This window comes from Galendromus occidentalis, unplaced genomic scaffold (assembly GCF_000255335.2).
Source record: "Galendromus occidentalis unplaced genomic scaffold, Mocc_1.1 scf7180000076522, whole genome shotgun sequence".
NCBI lineage: Eukaryota > Metazoa > Arthropoda > Arachnida > Mesostigmata > Phytoseiidae > Galendromus > Galendromus occidentalis.
The window spans coordinates 21,403-44,676 of record NW_003804511.1 but is presented as its reverse complement, the minus strand read 5'-3'; the positions used below and the strand labels follow the sequence as shown (position 1 = coordinate 44,676).

Below are 23,274 nucleotides of genomic sequence, written 5' to 3'. Positions count from 1 at the left end.
TAGAGCTCCGATCACCCCATGCATAGCATACTAGATCGCGAATTGACAGTGACATCCCTCTGCTAGCGCCCGGCGGACAGGGCGCATAGTTGTTGATATTGCAGTTTAGGAATTAATTGTGATGTTAACAACTGTCCCTGTCTTTTTGCGGCCCGTGAGCGGCGGGGTTACGCTAGGTAGGAAGTCACCGCGAGCTGCGTCGCCGAGGCTGTGTGATTCAGCCCGGCCGTTGTGTGCAAGTTAAAACGCTCCTCAATCCTGTCACGACGGCACCTTCTGCTTCTGTCTCTAGTTTCGATGGGGCTCAAGATTGAGGGTCGCCAGAGCACACCGTACGATCGGGAGGAGACGGTTTTTCGTTAGCATATCGCACCTTCTCTGACAGATCTCGATTGCTCTTCCGAATTCGGAGCCACTTCGGGGCGATTTCTCGCTCATTCAAGCTCATTGCTATTGATGGAGGGCACATGTGTTGCATACACAATGAAAAGAGTTCGTTTTAGTCGGCGTCGTAGACCTAGTCGCTGGGCAACTTTCAAGATGATTGACTGCCTGAGTGCAAGCCGTGCAGATGGCAGGAAACAGATGGTCCCTATCTCGGCCTTGCCTCGACGTGAAATTATGTATCGCTTCCTGCGTGCCGCCGGGGGCACACCCGCGCAGTCCCTCTGAAGGAGAAACCTCGCGACGACACCTGACTGACGTCATCTCGTGTTCAGGCATCGACAGCTCCCAGTAGGTACTTTGGGCGACGACCTTTATGGAACACGCATTATCTCCCAAGTCTTTCCTGGGAACTCAATGATATATTTGTACGGAAAATCACTTCTGAATGACTACGCTCTCTGGGAGATGTGGGTAGACAGTCCGTGAGACTGACGTCAACAATGCTTCGGTGGGTGACGTTTCACCCGAGGGAAGCGCCTGCGCCGCGAGGCGCCTGAATGGCGATACATCAGGAGCTACGATCCAACACGTAGAGAAGGTCAATCTGGACGAGGAGACTACATAGGTCACGGATGATCTCAAGAAGACGTATCCGGATGTCTCCTCTCCGGGATTGGGTCGATGTACAGAGGCGAAAGCGTATTTCGAAATGAAAGAAAACGCTTCTCCGGTCTTCCGCAAGAGTCGCTCGGTGCCGTACGCCGGTCGCCTGTTGCGATCACATCAGCTTCCCTCGAAACTGCAAATTCCTCGCCGCACCTGAGGAGCAAAGTAAGATTGAAACTGACGGCCGTTCCATGTCACGCCGAGACTCGTATGGTCCGGAGGAAGACCTACATTCTGGTTTATTCCTCCGGATTCCGCCAATCGTGAATCAGCTCCGAAACATTCAGACATCTGTTATCGGCAGCTCATCTCTGAAATTCTGGATGGTGGACTTACCGCTCATGAAAGCCTCCGGTGGACGAATTCATCTTTTTCGATCTTAGGATAACGGATGCAGTAAATTAGCGCTCCCAGCGGGATGAGCTGCAAGACAGCGCCCAATAGGAAAGGCAGTCCTGGGAATACGCCGAGAAAGGCCTTGAACAGGAGAGACGAGATCACATCTCCCACGGCCGGGACCAATGACTCGCAAGTTGTCCAGAAGGAGAAGACCTTAGTCGCCTCCGAAGGACCGATGATCCGAGAAGCAGCCGTGGAGATGCCAACCGCGGCGGTGCCACCAGGGACTCCGAACGCATAGCCCAAGGAGTAGAGGCTATCCTTGTAGGCGAACGCTTTGATGGCGTTCTGTATCATGAACGCCACTACTCCGATCCAAGCGAAAGCTGGAAAGTCGGAGGATTCGGCTGAAGATCACGATGCAGGTGGCCGTTGTTGGATCGTAGCTCCTGATGTATCGCCATTCAGGCGCCTCGCGGCGCAGGCGCTCCCCTCGGGTGAAAAATCACTTTACGAAGCATTGTTGACGTCAGTCACACGGACTGTCAACCCACATCTCTCAGAGAGCGTAGTCATTCAGAAGTGATTTTCCGTACAAATACATCATTGAGTTTCCAGGAAAGACTTGGGAGATAATACGTATTCAATAAAGGTCGTGGCCCAAAGTACCTACTGGGAGCTGTCGATGCCTGAACACGAGATGACGTCAGTCAGGTGTCGTCGCGAGGTCTCTCCTTCAGAGGGACTGCGCGGGTGTGTCCACGACGGCACGCAGCAAGCGACACATAATTTCACGTCGAGGCAAGGCCGAGATAGGGACCATCTGTTTCCTGCCATCTGCACGGCTTGCACTCAGGGAGTCAATCATCTTGAAAGTTGCCCAGCGACTAGGTCTACGCCGTCGACTAAAACAAACTATTTTCATTGTGTATGCAACACATGTGCCCTCCATCAATAGCAATCAGCTTGAATAAGCGAGAAGTCGCCCCGAAATTGCATTCATTCCTAAATTGCAATATCAACAACTATGCGCCCTGTCCGCCGGGCGCTAGCAGAGGGATGTCACTGTCGATTCGCGATCTAGTATGCTATATATGGGGTGATCGGAGCTCTATATACCCTCGTTCTAGTGACTCATCAGCCGAAGAGGTCTGCGGGTGGTCGGTCGTCGAACTCCCGCTCAGCCAGGATCTCTTCGAGAATTGATGAAAATGAACTGAGAACTGCATTTTCGGAGATCGAATTCTTTAAGATCACCTCCGTGATACTCCCGTTTTATTGCACGCAATTTACCATTTCTAATCTTCGAGGCTGCCTCGAGGCAGAGACCGCCATTGAGCTCAGTGAGTCGTGGGCCGCGGCAGAGAACGAGACCCCGCGAGACGGACGTAAGTTTGGGACTATCCTTACGAATTGGGGCTGATAACATACATATATTCCTTTAATTTGAGGAAAACGGATGGTATGGCGTCGAGGAGCTATTTTCTCGATGCATATACACAACGAGCGAACCGGTCGGAATCGGCGCTGCGTGAGCTCTCAGTCGCTAGCGGACCCCAGCGTCGAGTGGGCGAAACTCTGAAGTAGAGGCTCCCGAAGGCTCATGCCAGCGTGAGCTCGCCATGTAACTCGATCGCCCTGGAGTGCCAAACTTTCTCTGGTATTGCCGCTGGCACCGCCTCCTCGTGCGGACGGCGTTGCGAGTCCTGAGCGGACCTCACCCGAGAATTCCGTGAATGTGATTGGCAATCGAGCTCACCCATCGCTCCAGCGATCGAGATGTCCAGAGCCGTGGCTGTAAACGGAAGTTCCCCCTTTAAGAATGCAAACGGCCAAGATGCCGCCTCTCGGCGGATATCTCCTGGAATTTTCTTAAGGGATCGCCGGACGAAAATGTACCACAGCTCGCTCCAATTAGTGCAGGATTGCCGTTGAGAACGATCGACTGCTTGCACTCATTAGCAAACACGATTTCCGTATCGGAAATTCGTCAACTTAATTCGGGGGATGGGATGAGCAGTCACCCCGGATGAGGGGGCCTCCCGAATATCGGATAAGTCCGTCCTCGGAAGATTTTGCGAGATTAAGTCACAAGTGCGAAAACGGGAAGGAATGCCAACCCCGAGCCCAGACTTTGGTCGACGACGCTGATTCATCAGTCGAGACATGTAGATCTCACTTCGAGTGGATCGCACGCATTTCCCTCATTGGAACCTTTCCCGACGTTTGTCGGAAAACGTGCTGTATCTTCCCTTTCGATATCCCGACCATATTATTGGACAGTTGAGGCTATGCGACCGTCTGAAAAACGCCTACTCCCTGATGAAGCAGGAATTTCCGAAGGAAATTCTAGACACGCGACGGCGCCGGCCTTGTCCTCGGTCGAACGCTGGTGCGCTGATTCCGCCCCAAGTTCCTCGCATGAGCTCACAGTATAGGGCGCTCCCGAGTCCCTTCGGGACATTTCTCCGCCGTCATTCTGTATTACCTTGAAGCATTGTTGTTGGGGATAGCGCGCTCTGGTATCGGAGAGATTGCTTATAGGACAGTAGACTGAGCGGAACAATAAATCAAAAGTAAACGAAGCGAAACACTTCGCTCACGGTGCTTCGCTGACGGTTACTCTCAACAATTCTCGACCGAAAATATCGGAATCGACAATGAATGACACCTTTTTTCTGCTAAACGTGGCGCTGGGTGTACTGTACACCAGTGACGTCCTGAGCTTCGCGGTCGGTTCGTGACAGGCGGAAGATGCTAATCAGCTGTCCGGACAACTCATCGGGGTCAAGTCGCTCGGGCACTGCTAGGACGCCGTGCGATAGGTCCAGAAGCTTGTTTACATATGTCCATGTATGTATCTTGCGTGTGCGTGGCACGCGTAGAATCCAGGAAGGACAAAATCGTCCAAGGCCCGGGTTTCAATGGAAATGATGCGAACAACATTGTAGATTGCGGCCGGTAGCTCCATCGCCTAATGGCCGCTCGCTTTCCATCGAACGATCCTCAGGTTCGAGGACGCGACCGGGTTGTGTTTCGCTTCTTGCGAAGGCTCGGTTTCCGCCGAGGATCTTGTTGATCCTAGACGCTTCGCCGTCCGAGCGAGTTCGGTGGGATCTGAGGCTTGCACTCAGGGGGTCAATCATCTTGAAAGTTGCCCAGCGACTAGGTCTACGACGTCGACTAAAACAAACTCTTTCCATGGTGTATGCAACACATGTTCCCCACAATTTATTCCCAAAATTGTGACCGTAACAAGTTAGCGCCCTGTCCACCGGGCGCTAGTGGAGGGATGTCACCGCGAGGGTGCCACGCCGCCTTATTTCCACATGCAAGACGGGATCTATTTAAACTTCTGGATACCCGGAAGGACAATGGTGACGGGTAGACGCCTCAACGATGAGCAAAAATGCGCCGCAAGATAGCTCCCTTATGAACCATCGCTCGGGTCACACTTCTATCACCGGAGGAAGCGTGATTCAATCCCTATCGCCGACGAGTTTTTCTTTTGGACCCATAACAGAAAAATGGCGGCCGACAGGTGGTGTTTGAAATTTCGCGCCCGTACGCGTGCTGTCTGCTCTTGATTGCTGCTGCTTTCATGCTCTCTCCATATCTGACCGGGGAGCTTCGAAGAAGGACTGGACTACACACTAAGCACTGTCAACACTGTGATTTTATCGCGACACCATGGTGTTCGAATCGGTTGTCGTCGATGTTCTCAACCGATTCCTCGGCTCATACGTCGAGAATCTCGACCCTTCACAGCTAAAAATCGGCATATTCGGCGGTGAGTTGTCCCCTTCGTTGAAATGTCTGATCCGATGGAGTGGATGAGGGAGAAATTCCCACAACTGCGACGCGCGTGTAGGTTCATGATGGAATGAGCTGACGGTGCTCTTCCCTGGGGCTCGATTGAGGTGCGCGGAGAAACAGGTGTTCGGAATGGCGACCACTCGGCGAGTCGCTCGTTCTGATTGTCAGTGAGATCTGGTTGGGACCACAAGAGACCTCGGGTTCTCCCCGATCTCAAGAGGAATGCTCTGTTCTAAGAAGAGCATGAACCTTCCCGTTTCGACTGTGGAAGGATAAGTCTATTGAAGTCAAAGTCTCTGCAAAGATCCGATAAATAGATCCATCCAAATCGATCGTCTGACAGCTCTCCATTGTCCAGAGCGCGATTGTTCCGGAGATATACCTAAGCTCGAGAATAAGAACAGCTTTACAGATTTCCATCGTCCGTCGCGCTAGATCTGCTCTCGGCCACTCGGTACATTCCGTTCCCGGAATGCGACTGCTTCCGCCAGAAGATTTGGCCTCAGGAGCAAGTTAAACTTGAAGGCATTCGACGGGTCCCAACTCCCAACCAACGAACGCTGCACTGAATTTCCGAAATGGTTGTGATTGGGACTTTCTTTTCCCTGAATTCGGCGCGATCTTTCCGGAGCATCTGCCGAGCTTCGGGAATCCTGCATCAGACGGCGCGTCCATAAATAGCCGTACACCACGGAAGGCTCACAGGAGACCGCGGCGAAAAGCAAAATCGCGCGGTAGTCTTTACTGTTTTAGATTTGACGGCGAAGTCTGCTGATGCAAGCTCGACGAAATGCTGGTTTGTTCACTGCTCACTCCGCCGCACGCCAAGGTCGTGGGATTCGTCCGTGAATGAATATCCAATTCGACTTTTGCGGCTAGTTCGAGCGCTCATGGACATGACGGCGATAATCCTCGTGAACTGGATTCTCGACGACATTCCACTTGGCTTGGAGACTAAATTATAGAAATTGTAGAAAACGATTATTCCTTCTGAGCCTACTAGACATCGCAATTCTCGCTAGACCCCTGATGTTGAACGATATTTTCCGCTTTTCAAGCTGGACCCGGGAGCTCTGCGAAAATCAGGTCCCAAAAACTTGTCGAAGCATTATAAAAGAAGAATCGTCATACAAGTAGCGAGGTCTGCACGGACCCACGACTCCCAGCCGAATCGCTGAGTTCGGAGGAAAACGTCCTGCGGTCGGACGGAGAAAAATGAATTTTCGTGAACGAACGTCACTCTGCCGCAGCAGAGGATCTCGCGTTTCGGGGAGAGAAATCGGGAAAGGATCCCCGTCCTTCGAACAGCAAAGATCCGATTCGTACATCGTTCCCAGTCGAGATACTTCCGATGCCGCGGATTTTGCCACTGTCAGCCGAGATCGCTATCAACTATCGGTTTCCTCAGTTTGTAAACAAAGCCACCTAACAGTGGCGTGGAAGAGATATCTGATCGAATGACTCATGATGCAAGAGAGACACCTCATCGCGGGATCGTGCCAGCCGCCAGGACGGCGAGGGTGAACGTAATTCTTTTTTGAGGAGAATTGGTATTGATCACTCGGCTGAGCCGACCACAGATTCGGAAGCGGTTGATTTGCTGCGGGAACACGCTCTGTCGATGTTGGAACGACAATTCTCGAACTCTCTGCTGTAAAGATGGCGCCCGAAAATTCCGCGAGCTCGTAGATTGGTGGACTCATGGTTTCTGACCATCGAGCAAAGCGTCTCCCAGAGTTCCGGATCAGAAGGAATGACATTCTCGGTCCTCTCGGTCGCGCTTTTCACATCGCGATAAAGGGAACAGATTATTCCCCGTCAACTTAAAAGGCGGAACTGTTCTGGACTCGTTGTCGAGACTATCGAGTGGCGACAATGTTAGGGTCAGGTCAGACTGTGACTAAGGTTTCTTTCTTTTTCCAGGCGATGTCGATCTTAAAGACCTGATCATCAAGCCGTCGGCATTGGACGACCTCAATTTGCCGTTCCAGGTGACCTACGGCTTCATAAGTGAGTTACCGGGAGAAGAGGCAATAAGAATTATTTACTCTGTCTCTGTACATATTAGAGCTCTCGACTCAATCGAATGGAACTCGACTCGGCATCGAACTCGAGAGGGCATGTCAGCTCAACATTCGCAGCTTCATTCCATCGGAAGCTCGACTCTGTAGATCAAACACGAACCAACAGTGTGCGATTAGTAATTTGGAGAGGTTTGGAACGTTTACGAGCGGAACACGAACCAGACTGCGCCACCTAGCTGCGGCCGATTTGTACCTACTCTACTGTTTCCTGGAAAATATTTCCAATGAGTTCCGGGAGACTTTCATGGGTCGCCTCGCAACGCGGCTGCTTTATCAGACGTTGATGTTGAGTGTCGACTCAGCGCCGCTACCAGTGATCATCTATCGCTTCCAACTGGTATCGCTTCGCGGCTCGGCAATGAGCCGAAGTCACTTCGTCGCTTTGCTCCCGCGTCGAGTCTCGCCTCTCTCTTCTTCTCCCTGGTGATTCCGCGAAAGAATGACGTACGTCAAGCGCCTGATGCACTCTCTGGGACTCGAGCCTGGTGCGAGGAACATTCTCTCGGTCCTTGATGCATTGTCTCAGCGAAGAATTCATTCTGCACTGATCATTATCTTCCGCAGAGGAGGAGCAGAAAGCTCGTAATTGGATTCGACCGTCCGGGCGTCCACGGCTTACAGTGAAACTCGTTATAATAAATCGTTTATTTAGAGCGGTCGCTCGGAAAGAGCTCAGAGTTCGTGCCTCCTCCAAGTCACTCGATCGCTCGCTCTTACGCTAACTCCTCCTACTGACTGAATGGGTTTAAGAGAAACGCACCAACTCAGCTACGCTCGACTCTATCGGTTGACCCAAGAAACACAGGGTGTGGCTGAAAGCTCGGCAAGGTTGCGAACTATTGCGAACACACTCGGGCAAACTGATGTGAGAATCGAGTCATTGGAGAACGATTGGTCACACTATCGCTTCCCGAGTTCACGGAGCACAACTGGCAATCATTCAAGCAAGATCGCGGCTTCTATTTTGATTGAAAATCGAGCGAGAAATATATCATCCCAGCGAAGTCCCGCTTGAATCCTCGCTCGTTCGGTGACGGGAGGAGATCTTTGGCGAACGCTCTGAATTAATCGGTGGTGCTTCCGGGTCCATACGAATCTCGGCGTTTTTTTTGCAGAAAAACTCACACTCAAGATACCATGGAAGGATCTCTACGGAGCTCCTGTGGTCGCGTCCATCGACGGCGTGTACGCCGTCATTGTTCCCTCGACTTCGACGAAATACGACGAGCAGAAAGAATTCAGGGCCAGTCAAGATGCGAAACAGAAAGCTCTGATGAGAGTAGAAGAACTCAGAGCCAAAGTACGTATCCGCTCGGATCGGACGGCATCGTTATCTGACCTCCGGGAGCGTCCGAAAGATCGACCGCCTGCTCTACCACGCACTAGGAGCGGATCGAGCTCTTGAGGAGCTCGGTCAAGCAGAATATATGAGGTTCCCTCATGAAGCCCCTTCCGTTTCACTAATCAGGCCTGATCATTCGTTCCGGTTTTTTAGGAGCTCGAATTGAAGAATCCGTCAAAGAAGCCAGAGAAGGAGGATACGCTTGTCGAGAAAATTGTCGCTCAGGTTGTAAAAAACGTTCAAGTGAAAATCGCGAATATCCACTGCCGATATGAGGACTCGTTCACGGATCCAGCGAGACCTTTCTCTTTCGGCTTCACTCTGAGCAAACTCAACTTCGAGACGACCGACGAAAACTGGAAACCCCAGATGGTCGACAGAAACGTGCATATCTTCCGGAAACTGGTTTTCCTGGACAGCTTCTCATTTTACTGGAACCCGAAAGTTCGTCTAATCTCGCATCTCAGTTCACGGGAAATCATGTCGGAGTTGATAGATTCGATAGCGCGCGAAAACTTCAAGCCCCCCGGGATCAACTACTGTGAGTGCGCGCATCGGGCATCCGGGGAGCTGATTTACGATTATTCGCTGCCCCATCCGGACGAACTGTGGTCGCTCGCGCTAATTCAGTTCTGCCTCCCTTAGTGGTGGCACCAATAACGTCGACGGTTCGAATGCGGATAAACCAAAAGCCGGAGCGAGAATATTACGAGATGCCATCGATCACAATCGATATAACCATTGAAGACATCTCGATGAAAATCTCCAAAAATCAGTACCACGATATCATGGCTCTCATGGATTCGATGAATCGTATGTGGTTGGCTGATAAATATCGGAAACACCGTCCTGCCGTGCCGCTCCAGAGCAACGCAAAGCAATGGTAGTGTGTTCCCGCAACTAGGGGTTCGGAATATATGGTTGAAACATATGTAGGCATGAGAACATGCGATCGTCATTGTAGGCAGCGAAAAACCCCTCCCTCCATCGAAGGAGATTATTCATTCTGGACTATTCGCATCCTCCGCGCAGGTGGAAGTTCGCCTTCACCTCGATTCTGGAAGAACAGGTTCGACCTCGACGACAGCAGTGGAACAAGGATTTCCTTCTGGAACACATTCGGAAGGTGAAGGAATACAAAACCGAGTACGCGAATAAACTCACGAAACAGAAGGAATCAGATCGACTGAAAGTGAGTCCCTATCGTCGATTTCATGACCCTGCGGTCGAGGGAAGCATTCGATTCGAAGACCGCGCTCTGGACACTCCACGGAGCTCGGGCCTCCACCCTAAATGCTTATCCATTCGCCCAGAAACTCGAAGAGGAGCTCGATTTGTTCAACATCATTCTTGCTCGGAGGCAAGCTGAAGTGGAAATCGCGAAGCAACCGAAGATCGAAGCTAAGAAGGGCTGGCTTGGCGGCTGGTGGGGAGGAGGAAGCGAAAAAGGTTTGTGGTATTTTTTTTCGTGGGGATCCTTCCAACGAAACTCGATGGAGCGGCTGCTTTCCGTTCACGGGGTCCAGCTCCTTATAGCATTCCACATCGGCAAAGGACTCTCCAATTGACCGTTGTGAGACTTGGTAGATGATTCATAAACTTTCCGTTGCTTTCACGCCACACAGAGAGATCCGCAACAGGTGAGGAGAGCACGAAGCGCGGAGATCCTGAAAATGCTTTGGGGGCGAGGGCTCCGACAGTTCAAGAATCGCCGCCGGCTTGGGACGCATTGGGGAATACGCATTGGGGGAACTAATTCACTCGATCAGTCCAAGGAGATGGGGATCAAACCAGTCCTCGAAGGTGACGCGCCAATCTTTTCCAGCCGCGAATCCGATCGTGAAGAACTTCCAGAAAGAAATGACGGCCGATGAGAAAGCAAAACTCTACGCCGCAATAGACTACAACGAGAACCAGGTCCCTGCAGACTTCCCCATCACTTTCGTTGACAAGAAACTGAACTTCCTCCTGAAAACCCTTTCCATCAACATAGACGACGACAGCACTAAGTGAGTCTGTTTGGACTACCAATTTTTGCGCAGTTGCTGTCCCGAACGAGTCCGTCTGCTCTCGCAGTGGATGTGCCGATGACCTCATCGCAGAACGCTCGAACTCTCTTCCCGCAGGAACGTCGAAACAGTCTTAAAAACCACCCTCAAGGAGGTGTCTTCTTCCATCGACATGCGTCCGAAGGGAGAAGCGATGAAAATCGGCGCAAAAATCGAGGGTTTCCATATCGAAGGTTTCCCGAAAACTGAAATCAAGAGGCGAACGCTCCTCACATCCGACAAAAACGCCGTGAGTCCGTTTCCCCGCGGGCGTTATCCTGCCGGGGATTTCTCTTAGCTCAAAGCCCTGCGTAGTTTTTGTCAATAATTCGTTCGCGCTTCTGCAGGGGACTGAGAAAGCGACGCAGCACCTTTTGGACGTGACGTTCGAAACCAATCCTCTGGAGGGAGGTTGCGATCAGAGAATACGAGTCAATGCGGAGCCCGTTGAAATCTTCTATGACGTTCGATCTGTTGAAGCCGTTGTCGACGTGTTCCGTCCGCCAGACACTGTTTCGCTCGACAAGTGAGTCTGTTGAATTCTTCTTGAGCTCCATCCTCATCGGCGAATTTTCTCAGTCCGATAGACAGAATTATTCTCCCCCTCGAATGAGTTGATTTCAGGGCGTCATTCGATTTACGGGCAACTCGTCAGTCCGCGCGTTCCCTTCATCCGCTCTGATACTATCTCACATGTCACCATCGTTGACTTACAGCATCCAGAACACCGCTGTGTCGAGCTTCAGAAACTTCAAGTCGATGTCTGCGACAGGGCTACAACACGCAATCGACAACAAGCCCTCGCTGGACATTTTGGTCACAGTGAAACCGTCGTACATTCTCATATTCGAGGACGGAAAAATAGATGATAACAAGAACGTGCTAGTGTTCAGCATGGGTCAGCTGTCCGTGAAGAGTAAGCCTCGGAACAAGGATGCCCCCACAGTGAAGGACATGTTCGAAGCAGGAACCGGGGAAAAAGAAGTCCTCGAGGTGAGACCCTATCTGTTCCTCGAATATTCACCCGTTATCTGTCGGAACGATTTCAAATGAGTGCTTTCTCTTCTTTCCGCGTTCCAGGCGCTCTTCAACGAGGCGTACGATAAAATGCAGTTCCACCTGAGCGCCGCTGAACTCATGATCGTTCCTGGCTGCGAGGCGTGGAGGGAATGCGTGAAGTCGGCGAAGAAATCTTCGAACATCCATATACTCCAGCCGACAGATCTATACATCAATGTCGACATCTGTTTCCTACCGAACGAGAAGAGAATACCAAAAATGAAGATTTCCGGCAAATTGCCATGTTTGGAGATTGATCTCTCCGACGAGACGTTGATCAAGGTCCTGAAAATCCTGGAGACGATGGGCGGTCAATCGCCTCCCCAATCCAAGATAAAAGAGATGGGCCAGAGTACGGCAGTAGAAGAGGTCAATATCGGCACTGCCCCGGCGGCCAGCCAAGCAGCGCTCATCAAGGATCGGGACGCCGAGAATATCGCCAACCTCACCCGAGACAAGGATAAGGATGAACTTCGTATGAATCAGGCCGACATTTACGATGCGGTATTTGTCGACCTTGCCTTCGAGATCAGCAAGTTCCTCGTCAGGGTGCAACAGTCGAAGGTGGAGAACGGCAGAAGCGTCGCGAATCCTCTTCTCGTATTCGCTACGAACGAGTTGAGGGTTTCTCTCCTCATGCACCTCGCCGATATGTTCTGTGAAGTCACGCTCAAGGATACGGTCCTCACCCATCTCGCGTACACATTGCCGGACGCCGAGAATCCCCTCAAAGTACTGGAGAGCAGCGTCGATCCCGGGACGGGATATATGCTGAAATTATCGTGAGTTGAGATCGATTGAGGAGAGAGATTGGAAGCGAATTGCCAATAATCGAGAATTCTCAATTCTTGACGGTCACCTCTTGATTCATTGAACGGAAGATTTTTCTGAGCGTCATTTCTTCTCTCCGCAGGTACACCCAGGTCGAGCCGAAACATCCCGATTTCCGCACTCGCTTCAATAGCACTCTGGCTGCGGTGAAATGCAAAGTGGGCGAGATGACTTTTGCACTCCATCAGGAAGCGATCAAGTCGCTAATTGAATTCTCCACCAACCTCACCGATCAGCTGAGCGGCGACTCAGCGAAAGCGTCCGCTTCGTCAACGCTGCCGGTGACTGCCGAAAGATCTCAGACGGCAGGAGCCGTCGCGGCTACGGCATCGCCGAGTCCCAACCCGATGGCGTTGATGAAAAAAGCTTCGAAGAAGCCTCTAGTCACTCAATTCAGCGCTCATGCCTCACTGGCCGCTCTGAAAATCATTCTGTGTCGGTCTCGCCGTTTACTGGCTCAGATGGACGTCACCGGTGTAGAGGCGGGAGTCGAACAGACCAAAAGGAGTATGACATCTCATGTCGTCCTCAGAGACATCAGCATGATCGATCCGAACGAGGGATCCAAGCACCCCCAGATTATATCCATCACCGGGGACGAGGTCCTCAACTTGAAGATCTCCCAGTTCGAAGAAAGCGGGGCCGAAGGCTACACCAAAATGGATAAAGTGGACATGATGGTCGACGCCACGATCGGGAGAATGCACTTTGTTTTCCTCTGGAAGTTCTCCCTCGACCTCATGTCTTTCTTCGACGCGTTCCAAGCTGCCAAGGATAAAGTCGCCGACGCGACAGCAGCCGCCGCAGCGGCGGCCAAGGGGGCCGCCGAAATGGCCTACGAAAAAGCGTACAAGATGGCTCTCAACGTGATCAGTAAGTATTCGGCATAGAGATATTCTGACAATAATTATTGCTGATGAAAGAACAATTCCCGGACCTTTGATGGTCGCCCTTGAGCTCCCTCCCTCTCGCGCTGCTAATGACCTTGCCGTCCTCAGTCAAGGCTCCGGTGATCTACGTTCCGCAGAGCTCGTTCTCTCAAAGATGTCTAGTCATGGACTTCGGAGTTCTGAGTATCGGAAACACTTTCCAACCTGGACCCTCGACGCCCGCCAACAGCGTTCCTGTTCTATACGAAAATACGAAAATCAGCATCGACAATCTTATGATGTATCGCTGTGATTTAAAGCCGCTCAAGCGCGACCCCGTGGAGAATACTCAGTTTTCCATCATGGACCCGGTGTCGTTCGGGCTCGAGGTTCAGAGAAATCTCACGGCCGCGGCCCACAAAGAGCTCCCGGAACTACGAATGAAAGGGACCGTCACGTCCGTCAACCTGAAGGTCGGCGAGGACGACTACGCCGCGCTGATGAAGACACTCAGTGAGAACTTCGCCGAAAGCCCGCCGGGCTATTCGGCCCCCGCTGATCCCCACGCTTCAGTGGATCAAGCGTCTCAAGTACAGGCTCCGACTGGAGGCAAACCCAGTGGAGCGGTCGCCGTAAGCAATAAAGAAGTCGTCACGGTGGAGCGCCACCGTCAAACGAGAGGGGCCGAGGAAGACGAGGAGAAGCTCGCGCGAATGGAAATATTTTTCACGCTCCAGGAGATCAAGCTCGAACTGTTCACCAGACGCACCGCTGAGAAATGCAGCGAGCTATGTGCCCTAAATATCGCAGGGTTCAAACTCTGTGGGATATTCTACCACGACGACTCGTACTGGGTGAACATGTTCCTCGTTAATCTGCTGCTCGACGATGAGCGAGCGTGCCGACGCGACGGTATACGTCGGCTGATATCGAAAGTTGAGGAAAGCGAGAAAATGATCGACATCATCTATCAGGCAGAGAACACGGGCGCATTCGCTGCCATTGTTAACGTTTCAAAAATGCGTTTCGTCTATAGCGCGTCGCTCAACATGGCGCTGCTCGATTTGCTCAATCAAGCGAACGTCAACGCTGAGAACCAGTTGGAGAAAGAACGCGAACTGTCGGAGAAAAGGACTACGGGTCAATCTGTCCTGACAAGCACTGCCGCCGCTCAGGCGGCCGCAGCACCTGCCGCACCGAATAAAACTGTACCTTTCACTCTGATTCTCCAGATCGTTCAACCCGACGTCGTTCTGGTTGCCGACCTGGAGAATCCTTCCTCGGCGTGCATTATTTTCAAGAGCTCAGTCAACATTCGGGTGAAACAGGACGAGAACAAGATGAACACCAGGCTACAACTGCACGATATTGAGATGTTCGTCTCGTCGCTTGACTCGACTGGGGCTCGCTCGGAAATCCTGCGTCGTTGCGACATCGTCGTAGAAATGGATCAGGATTCAAAGTCACAAAACGCCAAGATCGATGTAACCCCCATCGAAATCCACATGACGCCCTCCGCTGTGGAGATTGTCAGCGCGAGCTTGAGCGCACTCAGCCCCGCACCTGTGAACGCCAGTCTAGATGATGTCCCGGATTTCTTTGATCCGACCAAGATCTGGGTGCCGCAGAGGTTCGATAATCTCAACTTGTGGTTCACCAAGAAAGATGCGACGCGGAGCAACATCGAAAAAGCTAAGGAGGCTGTTGAAATCCCAGCGGGCGCAGGGGACGATTCAGCGGGAGCTGTTTTGTCCCAGGAAGCTTCTTTCTCCATGGAACAAATCTTGATCACCATCGAGCAGGGCTCCGGCGCTCAGACCATGCCGATGCTCCTCGTGAGCTCTAGCCTAAAAGGTGATGCTCGCAATTGGGCGTCTCAGTTGGAACTAGACAGCGTCCTCAACTGTTCGGTGTCGTATTATAACGAAAGGTACGGTGACCGGAAAATATTGCAATGAGAGCTTCCTACGATCACATTGTAGATTATTGTTGAAGTCGCATAGATACATCGCGGTGATCCGAGAAGAGGATTTGTCGCGAAGCGCCAGATTCGCGTGTCCCAGTTTTTACGCACGATTGTGTTCCGAGCAGGTATGCCGTTTGGGAACCGATGCTCGAGTCGGTAGAGACTGTGAGCGGTGCGAGGAAACCCTGGGAGACCACCATGGAAGTGCGAGCTGCGCCGCCGACTGACCGCGAAGATGGAATATCCGCGCTGGACTTGGACTCCAAGTTCAAGGTCGTCATGAAGTGCTCTGATAACCTCGAGTTCACAGTCACGAAAACCGCCCTGCAGGTATTGCAGTCGCTAGGTCAGGAGTTCTCGCAAGCTCTCCAGAAGAAGCAGGACATGGTCGACTCCCGGAAAGTAGACGCGCCCTATTGCGTCAAGAACTCTCTCGGCATGCCTCTTACCTTGAATGTCGAGGATTCGAACTTTATGATCATCACCACGGAAGGTACGCGAGATTTTTCGTTCGAAGATCTTCTTGAGTCGACACGATGCACGGAATATCATTAACAACATTGAGATGACAAAAAATGACATCTCCCCCAGTCGAGACATTCTGAATGAACTGGTCGACTTCCCTTTCCAGATGAGGCCGCTGTGATCGAGCATGGGAAGAAACTCCATCTGGACTTCCGAAACCGATCCACTGTGGTGTCTTTCTCCGCCGAACCGACGAAAGATGTCAACGAAGCCAAAGAAGACAAATTGTTCTTCAATGCACAAATGAACTTCGGCAACATCAGCTCCGATCGGAAACTCAACGTCAACCACACGGCGAAACGAGTGTTCCGAGTTCCTTTCAGATCCTATCCCGGCGACGACTGGTCGTTCGTGGTCGACGTGAAGTCGCACTACGGCTCCAGACTCGTGACTCTCTGCTCCATTGTCAATGTTTACAACGCTTTCTCCGTCCCGATGGACGTTTACTATCGGAGAAAGGACGAGTTGGAAAAATGCGCCTCGGTTCCCCCCAAATCCCTGAGTCACATACCGCTGGTGGCCTTGTACACTCGGACGAACGAACTCCTGTTCAAACCGGCTGGCGATCGCTATCAAATGGCAGAAGAGGGTTTCCAGTGGAAAAAAGAGGGTCGCTCGGATCGTCTCATCGTATGCAAGGCGACGAACCCGAGCAAAGCCGTATGTTTCGATCCGTCATGATGATAAGCTGTCCGGGCCCATTCGATGTGCCGTCGACCCACTTGCCCACCTATTAAACTGATTCCAATGCTCTATTTCAGTCCTTATTCATGAACATCATCACGTCCGTTGAGCAGCTGCCGTACGACGATAGCCCGACCGAGAAGTGTGCGGTCTACACCCTGAGACTGGCGCCCACTGTGATAGTCAACAACCTGTTACCCTTGATGGTGGATATAAACTCCAAGGAGAGCAATGTCCACTTTGAGCTGAACAGCGGCGGCGAAATCGAGCTCTGGAACTCGAAACCGACTCAGAGCGTCCTCAATATACGGCTCGACTACGCCGGGGTGAACTGGCACTGCGCGAAAGTTTTGGACGATGAAATCGAAGAGCTGTCGGCGATCACTCTGAAGGACTCAAACAACGCTGAACACGTCTTGGTGAGTTTCGCGAGCTCCCGATGGGGCTCCGAGAGGCTAGGCAGAGGTTCATCGGTGCTTTCGGTCGAATCCGCAGATTCACCTTCCATCGATACGTGTCGAACAAGTTTCTGTACAGATGTGGTTACAGGATTTGGCGATGCATTGCGAGACCAAAGAAGGAAGCAAAGTCTTGTCGATCCACTGCCCGTTCTGGATGGTGAACAAGACTCAGACCGATCTCTATTACAAGGTGAGTGCGACCAAGAATGACGCGAAGCTCCAGGAACGCGAGACGGCGAAACGCCTTCGAGAGAGTTCCCTTGGTCCCCGTTGTAGTTTTTGAGAATTTCTCGTTAGATTTCGCACATTTCATACCAAACCACACCACACGGAAGCAGGTCGTTCTATGTCTCTATCTGGATGATTCTCCGCGGTTTCCGCATCTATAGATCGGTCGATTCAGATTGGAACGCATGAACGCAGCACAAGAGGAGCTAGTTGTGCTCACTCGGACATGACTTTCTATGTAGTAGATACTAGGCCGTCATCCACTTACATTCCGAACTCGACTGACTGACTGATTCATTTCCCAAATCCTTTCTGCCGCTGCATAGAAAGGGAAACGCTCGAAGGCTGACTCCGCTCCTGTAGGCCCCAAGCCCAGAAGACAAGTGAGTTCGGATATGGATCCGGGAGCTTCGCGACGCTTGCCGTGCTAACGAAAGCGTTTCTCTCCGTCGATTGATTTCTCCTCATCCCTTGTGTTGTGTTCCTGAGTTCCAGTGTATCGAAAGACCTCACGATCTCTGTTCGGGTTGTGTTCGCGTGGTTTTCGTTCGAGTCTCCTTTCTCTCCGTAGTTCGATCAGGCAAACGATCAGGCGCCAAAAAGTTCCAGTAGATCGACTCGAGTGTTGACGGAATCGTTTCTATCCCTCTCGTCTATTCTCATTCATTCCTTCTCTCCGATCCACATCGTTCATTTGCCGCTAGCGAGATCATTTTGGGATTGTCAGATACGAATGCTCCACGGTTTCCCGACCGAGTCAAGACATCGACACTGGCGGAAGAATGAGTCGTCCCCAGGGGCCGATTGGGTGGTTGTTGTGAAGTGAATGAACCCATACTCAGCGTTTGGTGAAAATTCCTCGATGACCGTGTACGTTCGCGAGCTCGAGCATTAACCGATGGTTTGATCTCTTCTCCTTCAATCTGAACTGCTTCGAAACTTTCCCTAAGCTGGGCTCCGCTCACGCCCTAATGGAATTCTCCGCTTGGGCTCTCGACCTAAACACCTGATGCGTCCTATGCTCTGGATCGCTCCGCTGTCAGGTTCAGGATTTCGCATCGTCCTTAAAATTTTAAGAACCGCATTGCAGATAGCAGAATCATCGACGAAATCGAAATGCTGTTCGTGTTTCAATGGCTCCCAGCCGAATGAGGTACATCGATGAGTACACATCCTAGTAGAGACCTTAACGGTTGTGGTTCATTCCGATGCTGTTGACGGTTCAGTGTCGGATTCATTCATTCACTAACCAACCTCCACCTATCGGCCCGATAGGATTCCGCACAAGAACACAAACATCGCCGGCACATATCGAATATGAGTCAGGCTTCTAAGAGTTGACTGATCCCCGATTGACGTAACCGTACCGAGTTTTCGCAGGGGTTGGAGGATAGCGTCCGACACGCACAAGACGATGAAGAGCCCCTGCTGTTCACTTTCGGGGCGAAGAACATGTTCGCGCCGAAGAAGAAAGTCTGTGTCCGAATTTTCGACTCCGACTGGTCTTCGAAAACGCCTATGGATGCCGTCGGTCAGTCCGGGACGGTCATGGCTAAAAGCTCGAAGACGGACCAGATCTATCCGGTGAGCGATTAGAGATTGTAGTGTTTTCCGGAGCAGCCCACGGGCAGTCATCGGAATGGATCCGAGGAGAACGGAGATTCCCGAGCTCATGACACAATCAAGGATCAGATCGACGTCGTCGATCCAGGATGAGACACCTAAGCTCTCGAGATATAATCATCAGATGCGAAATCGGCTTTGGAATTTCGATCGAGAAAAATACATTCTTGATGCTGAAAATGACTTCCTCTGCTTTTCAGTTGAGTGTTCACATCGCGCTCAGCTCGACTACCCTGACGAGGATCGTGACGTTCACGCCTTTCTACATGGTGACCAATAATTCTAAATTCGGCGCTATTGAAATCCGGGAGAACAGCCCCAATGCCGAATGGATCCTCGTAGAGCAGAACAAATGCGTTCCACTGTGGCCGATGGCTGTGGCCAAGATAGAACTGATCGCGCGATATGCTGGATCGACCGAAATAACGGTGCCGTTCGGTTTGAAAGAATCCAGTCTGGTGCTCCTGAGACTCGACAACAAGGTATTCAATACGTGGGGGCTCCTCTTCAGCGAGTTCGCGGGAATACCGGCGCGACCCCTGGAGAAATCCTTCCGAGTAGAGCATTGCTTCTCTTTTTCCAGTACGCCGGAATTTACATGTCGTGCCAAGTGGAAGAGAGCGCCACGGTAGTATCGTTCACGGAGTACGAGCAGGGCCTGTCGGCTGTGTTCCTCGTCAACGACACCGACGAGAACGTCTACTTGCGTCAAGAGTTCAACGGTTCGTCCTCGCGATGTGTACAGGTCGGCCAGTCCGTCCACTACGCATGGGAAGATCCCCGAGAGAACAGACAGCTGGTGTGCTGGGTTTACGACAACGACGTTTGCAAAGTCGGCCCACTGACGGTAGGTTCGGACGAAAATCGGGAGGCGGGGAGCAAGCCGGAGAACAAGTCTGAGTCGGCAGCAAGGAAATGTCTGAGGCGTTTATGTGGTAGAGCTCGTCAGACCCTGCCCCGCCGAAAAAGAGAGGTCAAATTCTATTTCGAACCCACGAAACGAACCGGTCCGTGGAGCCCATCCAGTTCCGATGAGGGCAAAGAGGGGTTTCCCGGTCTGAGCGGGTCTCCACGGAGAAAAGATCAAGCAAGCAAAACGGAGACGAATCCCCATAAGTCTCTTCTAGGTCTTCGGGGACCGAAAGTTCGCGGCATCCGTATTCTGCGGAGCTCGGTATCCGACGAAGACACAGTCAAGGGCATTCTCAAGGGTAGAGGCGTCGCTGCAAGAACGACTACCCCGAGAACGAATACTCTAGGTAGTTCTGGGAGGTCAAAGGCTAAATCCAAACGTCGAAAGAGAAAGAAGCCCCGAAAGAAGGAACCGCCGAGGAAACCTTGCGCCTTGTGCGATGAGCGCATCGCACCTCACAGGTTCCGGGAAGGTGCCTACAAAGCAACTGTTCTCCCACAGGACGCAAGTGGTCAAATCAAACTACCTCAGGATAAGTTCATATTCTGGGCCTCGTTCCTGGACGGCAAGCAGCGAGTCCTCTACTTCAGTAAGGATTCAGAGCACATGGTCCGAGTGGAGAAGGTCGGACAGCTCGAGAGGTGTAACACGGAATTCGACCTCGAATACCGAGGTATCGGTATTTCCCTCGTTGATGATGAACCGAAAAGAAGAGAAATTCTTTACGTCTCCGTATCCGGCTCGGGCGTGCAATGGCTCTCGCGCAGCAAGCACAAACCCAAGTACAAGCCGATCAACGCAGAACTCAACTCTCAGGTGAGTCGGCGCGACAAACAAGATCCCTTCTCTGAACAAAATCGAACGAGCGACCGATTGCATATATCATATATATATATATATATATACGGGCGAGGATTTTAAGGCTCCTCGTCGTCTCGCTTTCCTCCGCGTGTCTCGCTCAATTCTGAATTTAATTCCGGCTTCGTAGGTTGAGGCCGAATATCAGAAATATCTGAACATCGCAAAGGCCATTGGACCCGCCAACACCCAGAGTACTCCAATGGGAAAATACAGATTGGATTTCAATCGCATGCAGTTGACGACTCATGAAACCAAGAATATCCGACGATCATGCGAACCCGGTTTATGGCTGAGGATGAAACTCATGGACACCCAAACAGCGGTTCATTTGAAAGTTCATCGCATCCAGATCGATAACCAAATCCGAGACTGCCAGTTCCCGGTGGTTCTTTCACCGATTGTCTACAAGAAAACGATCGGCGAGCAAAAGATCCCCAAACCATTCATCGAGCTCTCGGTGATCATGCGACAGTTCCCCGGCGCCTCGCTGCGTCAGATAAAGTACTGCAAGATGTTAGTGCAGGAATTCGCCATCCGCGTCGATATGTGTTTCATAAATTCGCTCTTGGCGTTCGTAACGTTGTCGGCGAAGAAAACCACCTATGTAAGTCATGCTGAAAATTGGGGGAAATTGAGATTTTCATGATTTCGGTAGAGTTGTGATGTCCTTGAATATTTTGTTCAGCTCAAGATTCATTCACTCGGGGATTTTTCATCCCCAGGCCGAGCTCATGGAGCGTGACGTCAGCGTGGCGAGGACCTCTCTGAGAGAGATCGCGTCCGTCCATGCCGTTCAGGGACAACGCGATTATATTGACTATATGCATCTCAGTCCAATGAAGATTCACCTGTCGTTCTCGATGTACGCCGGTGGATCGGCACCTCCTCCTCCGGAAGGAGCTTTCAGTGGGGTCAAGCTGCTGCTGCAGAGTTTCGGAGTGACCTTGACCGACATCCAAGGTGCCGTGTTGAAACTGGATTATTTCGAGCGGAGCAACGATTTCCTCACCATGAACCAACTGTCTGGAGACGTTGCATCGCACTACAAGAAGCAGGCTCTCAAGCAAATATACGTCGTCATTCTGGGACTCGACGTCATCGGGAATCCGGTCGGTCTCGTCATGGGAATCTCAGCCGGTGTCGGGGATCTGTTCTACGAGCCATTCCAGGGAGCCATCCAAGGTCCTGAAGAATTCGTCGCAGGTTTGGCCCAAGGTAAGACTTCGTTCCCCGCGTCATGGAGCAGGTTCGGGCGAATTGGGAAACCTCTTCCCTAGAGTCCTCGTTTCCGATCGTTAAATTATTTCCCGAACGCAGGTGTCGCAAGTCTGATAGGGCATACGGTCGGCGGAGCTGCCGACGCCATGGGGAAGATCACGGGCGCACTCGGCAAAGGCGTGGCCGCCCTCACAATGGATGAGGATTATCAGAAGAAGAGGCGTATGGAGAGGAACAAGCGACCACAAGACATCACCGAAGGTATCGCCCAGAGCGGAAAGGATCTCGTCATGGGATTCTATGACGGAGTGACTGGCGTCGTCACCAAACCTCTTGAAGGCGCTCGAGAAGATGGCATCGGGGGCTTCATGAAAGGAATGGGCAAAGGTCTCATCGGGATAGTGGCTAGACCTGCGTCTGGAGTTGTCGATTTCGCAAGCGGGACATTTGCTTCCGTGAAACGGTACGTGAGCTTTCCCTCCGCTCGGCATGATGCTCTCAATGAGACGCGTTGCTGCCCAGAATTTCTCACAGCGAGTGATTTGTGGGCAAATTACAGGGCGACAGAGCTTGAAGAAGTAGCTCTTCCTGTCCGACCACCCCGTCTCGTGCGCGATAACGGCATTGTTCAACCGTACAATCGCATGGAAGCGGAAGGTCATCAGCTTTTGCAGGAAGTAGAAAATGGGAAATACGCGGCAACCGACGCCTACTTCACCCATCTGAGCGTGTGTAGCGACGGAAGGAACTTCGTCATCATCACATCCCAGTGAGTGACCCTTCTCGAAAATCGGGAATCCGACGAGTCGTGCGTAGCGACCACTTGACTCGATTCTTGTCTTTCCGCACTTCCAGTCGGATCCTGTTTGTCGAAAAGGGCGACATCTTCGGTCATTGGAAATGCGAATGGGAATACATGTGGGAGCAGATCAGGCCGCCCATGGCTTGCTCGGAAGGAGTTAAAGTGCTACTTAAGGAACCCAAACGGAAGAACATGTTCCAACAGAGGGAGAACGGGAAGATTATCAGCATACCGGATCGCCAGATGGCGGAGGTCAGTCATGCCAGTACATACACTCGATGTGGAAGCCATGATGAAAGACTCGTCCCCGAGATCTTGATGCTTGCCGGAGAGAACTGACATGTTTCCTTCATTTTAGTGGCTCTGTCAGCAAATCAATCGTGCGATGAAGAAGAACGGCTGAATTGTAAAAATTGCTCTAGGAACTCTCCGCGGGCTTTGTTGATATTCCCGACTTCAACTTACTAAATTAAAAGTCATGCTTTTCGTTATGATTTTTTTTGGTCAGGCGCTTCCTACGAACGTTCCACTCCTGCTCCATTATTCGAGGTA

At 51.7% G+C, this 23,274-nt stretch overlaps 1 protein-coding gene across 1 annotated transcript; it reads left to right on the top strand.

Annotated features, from left to right (window-relative positions):
- Positions 1-5,082: 5,082 nt before the first annotated feature.
- Vps13 (vacuolar protein sorting 13C) lies at positions 5,083-23,125 on the top strand. Its single transcript, XM_029113280.1, has 30 exons — positions 5,083-5,182; positions 7,132-7,218; positions 8,408-8,592; positions 8,788-9,175; positions 9,280-9,517; positions 9,667-9,826; positions 9,948-10,083; positions 10,460-10,643; positions 10,761-10,932; positions 11,030-11,208; positions 11,399-11,675; positions 11,763-12,523; positions 12,655-13,445; positions 13,571-15,371; positions 15,533-15,900; positions 16,039-16,592; positions 16,694-17,035; positions 17,166-17,267; positions 17,632-17,688; positions 18,396-18,458; positions 18,686-18,889; positions 19,129-19,410; positions 19,512-19,775; positions 20,343-20,657; positions 20,830-21,306; positions 21,425-21,917; positions 22,020-22,383; positions 22,480-22,689; positions 22,776-22,974; positions 23,081-23,125. The coding sequence occupies exons 1-30, from the start codon at positions 5,083-5,085 to the stop codon at positions 23,123-23,125; spliced, it is 9,798 nt and encodes a 3,265-aa protein (XP_028969113.1).
- Positions 23,126-23,274: the final 149 nt, after the last annotated feature.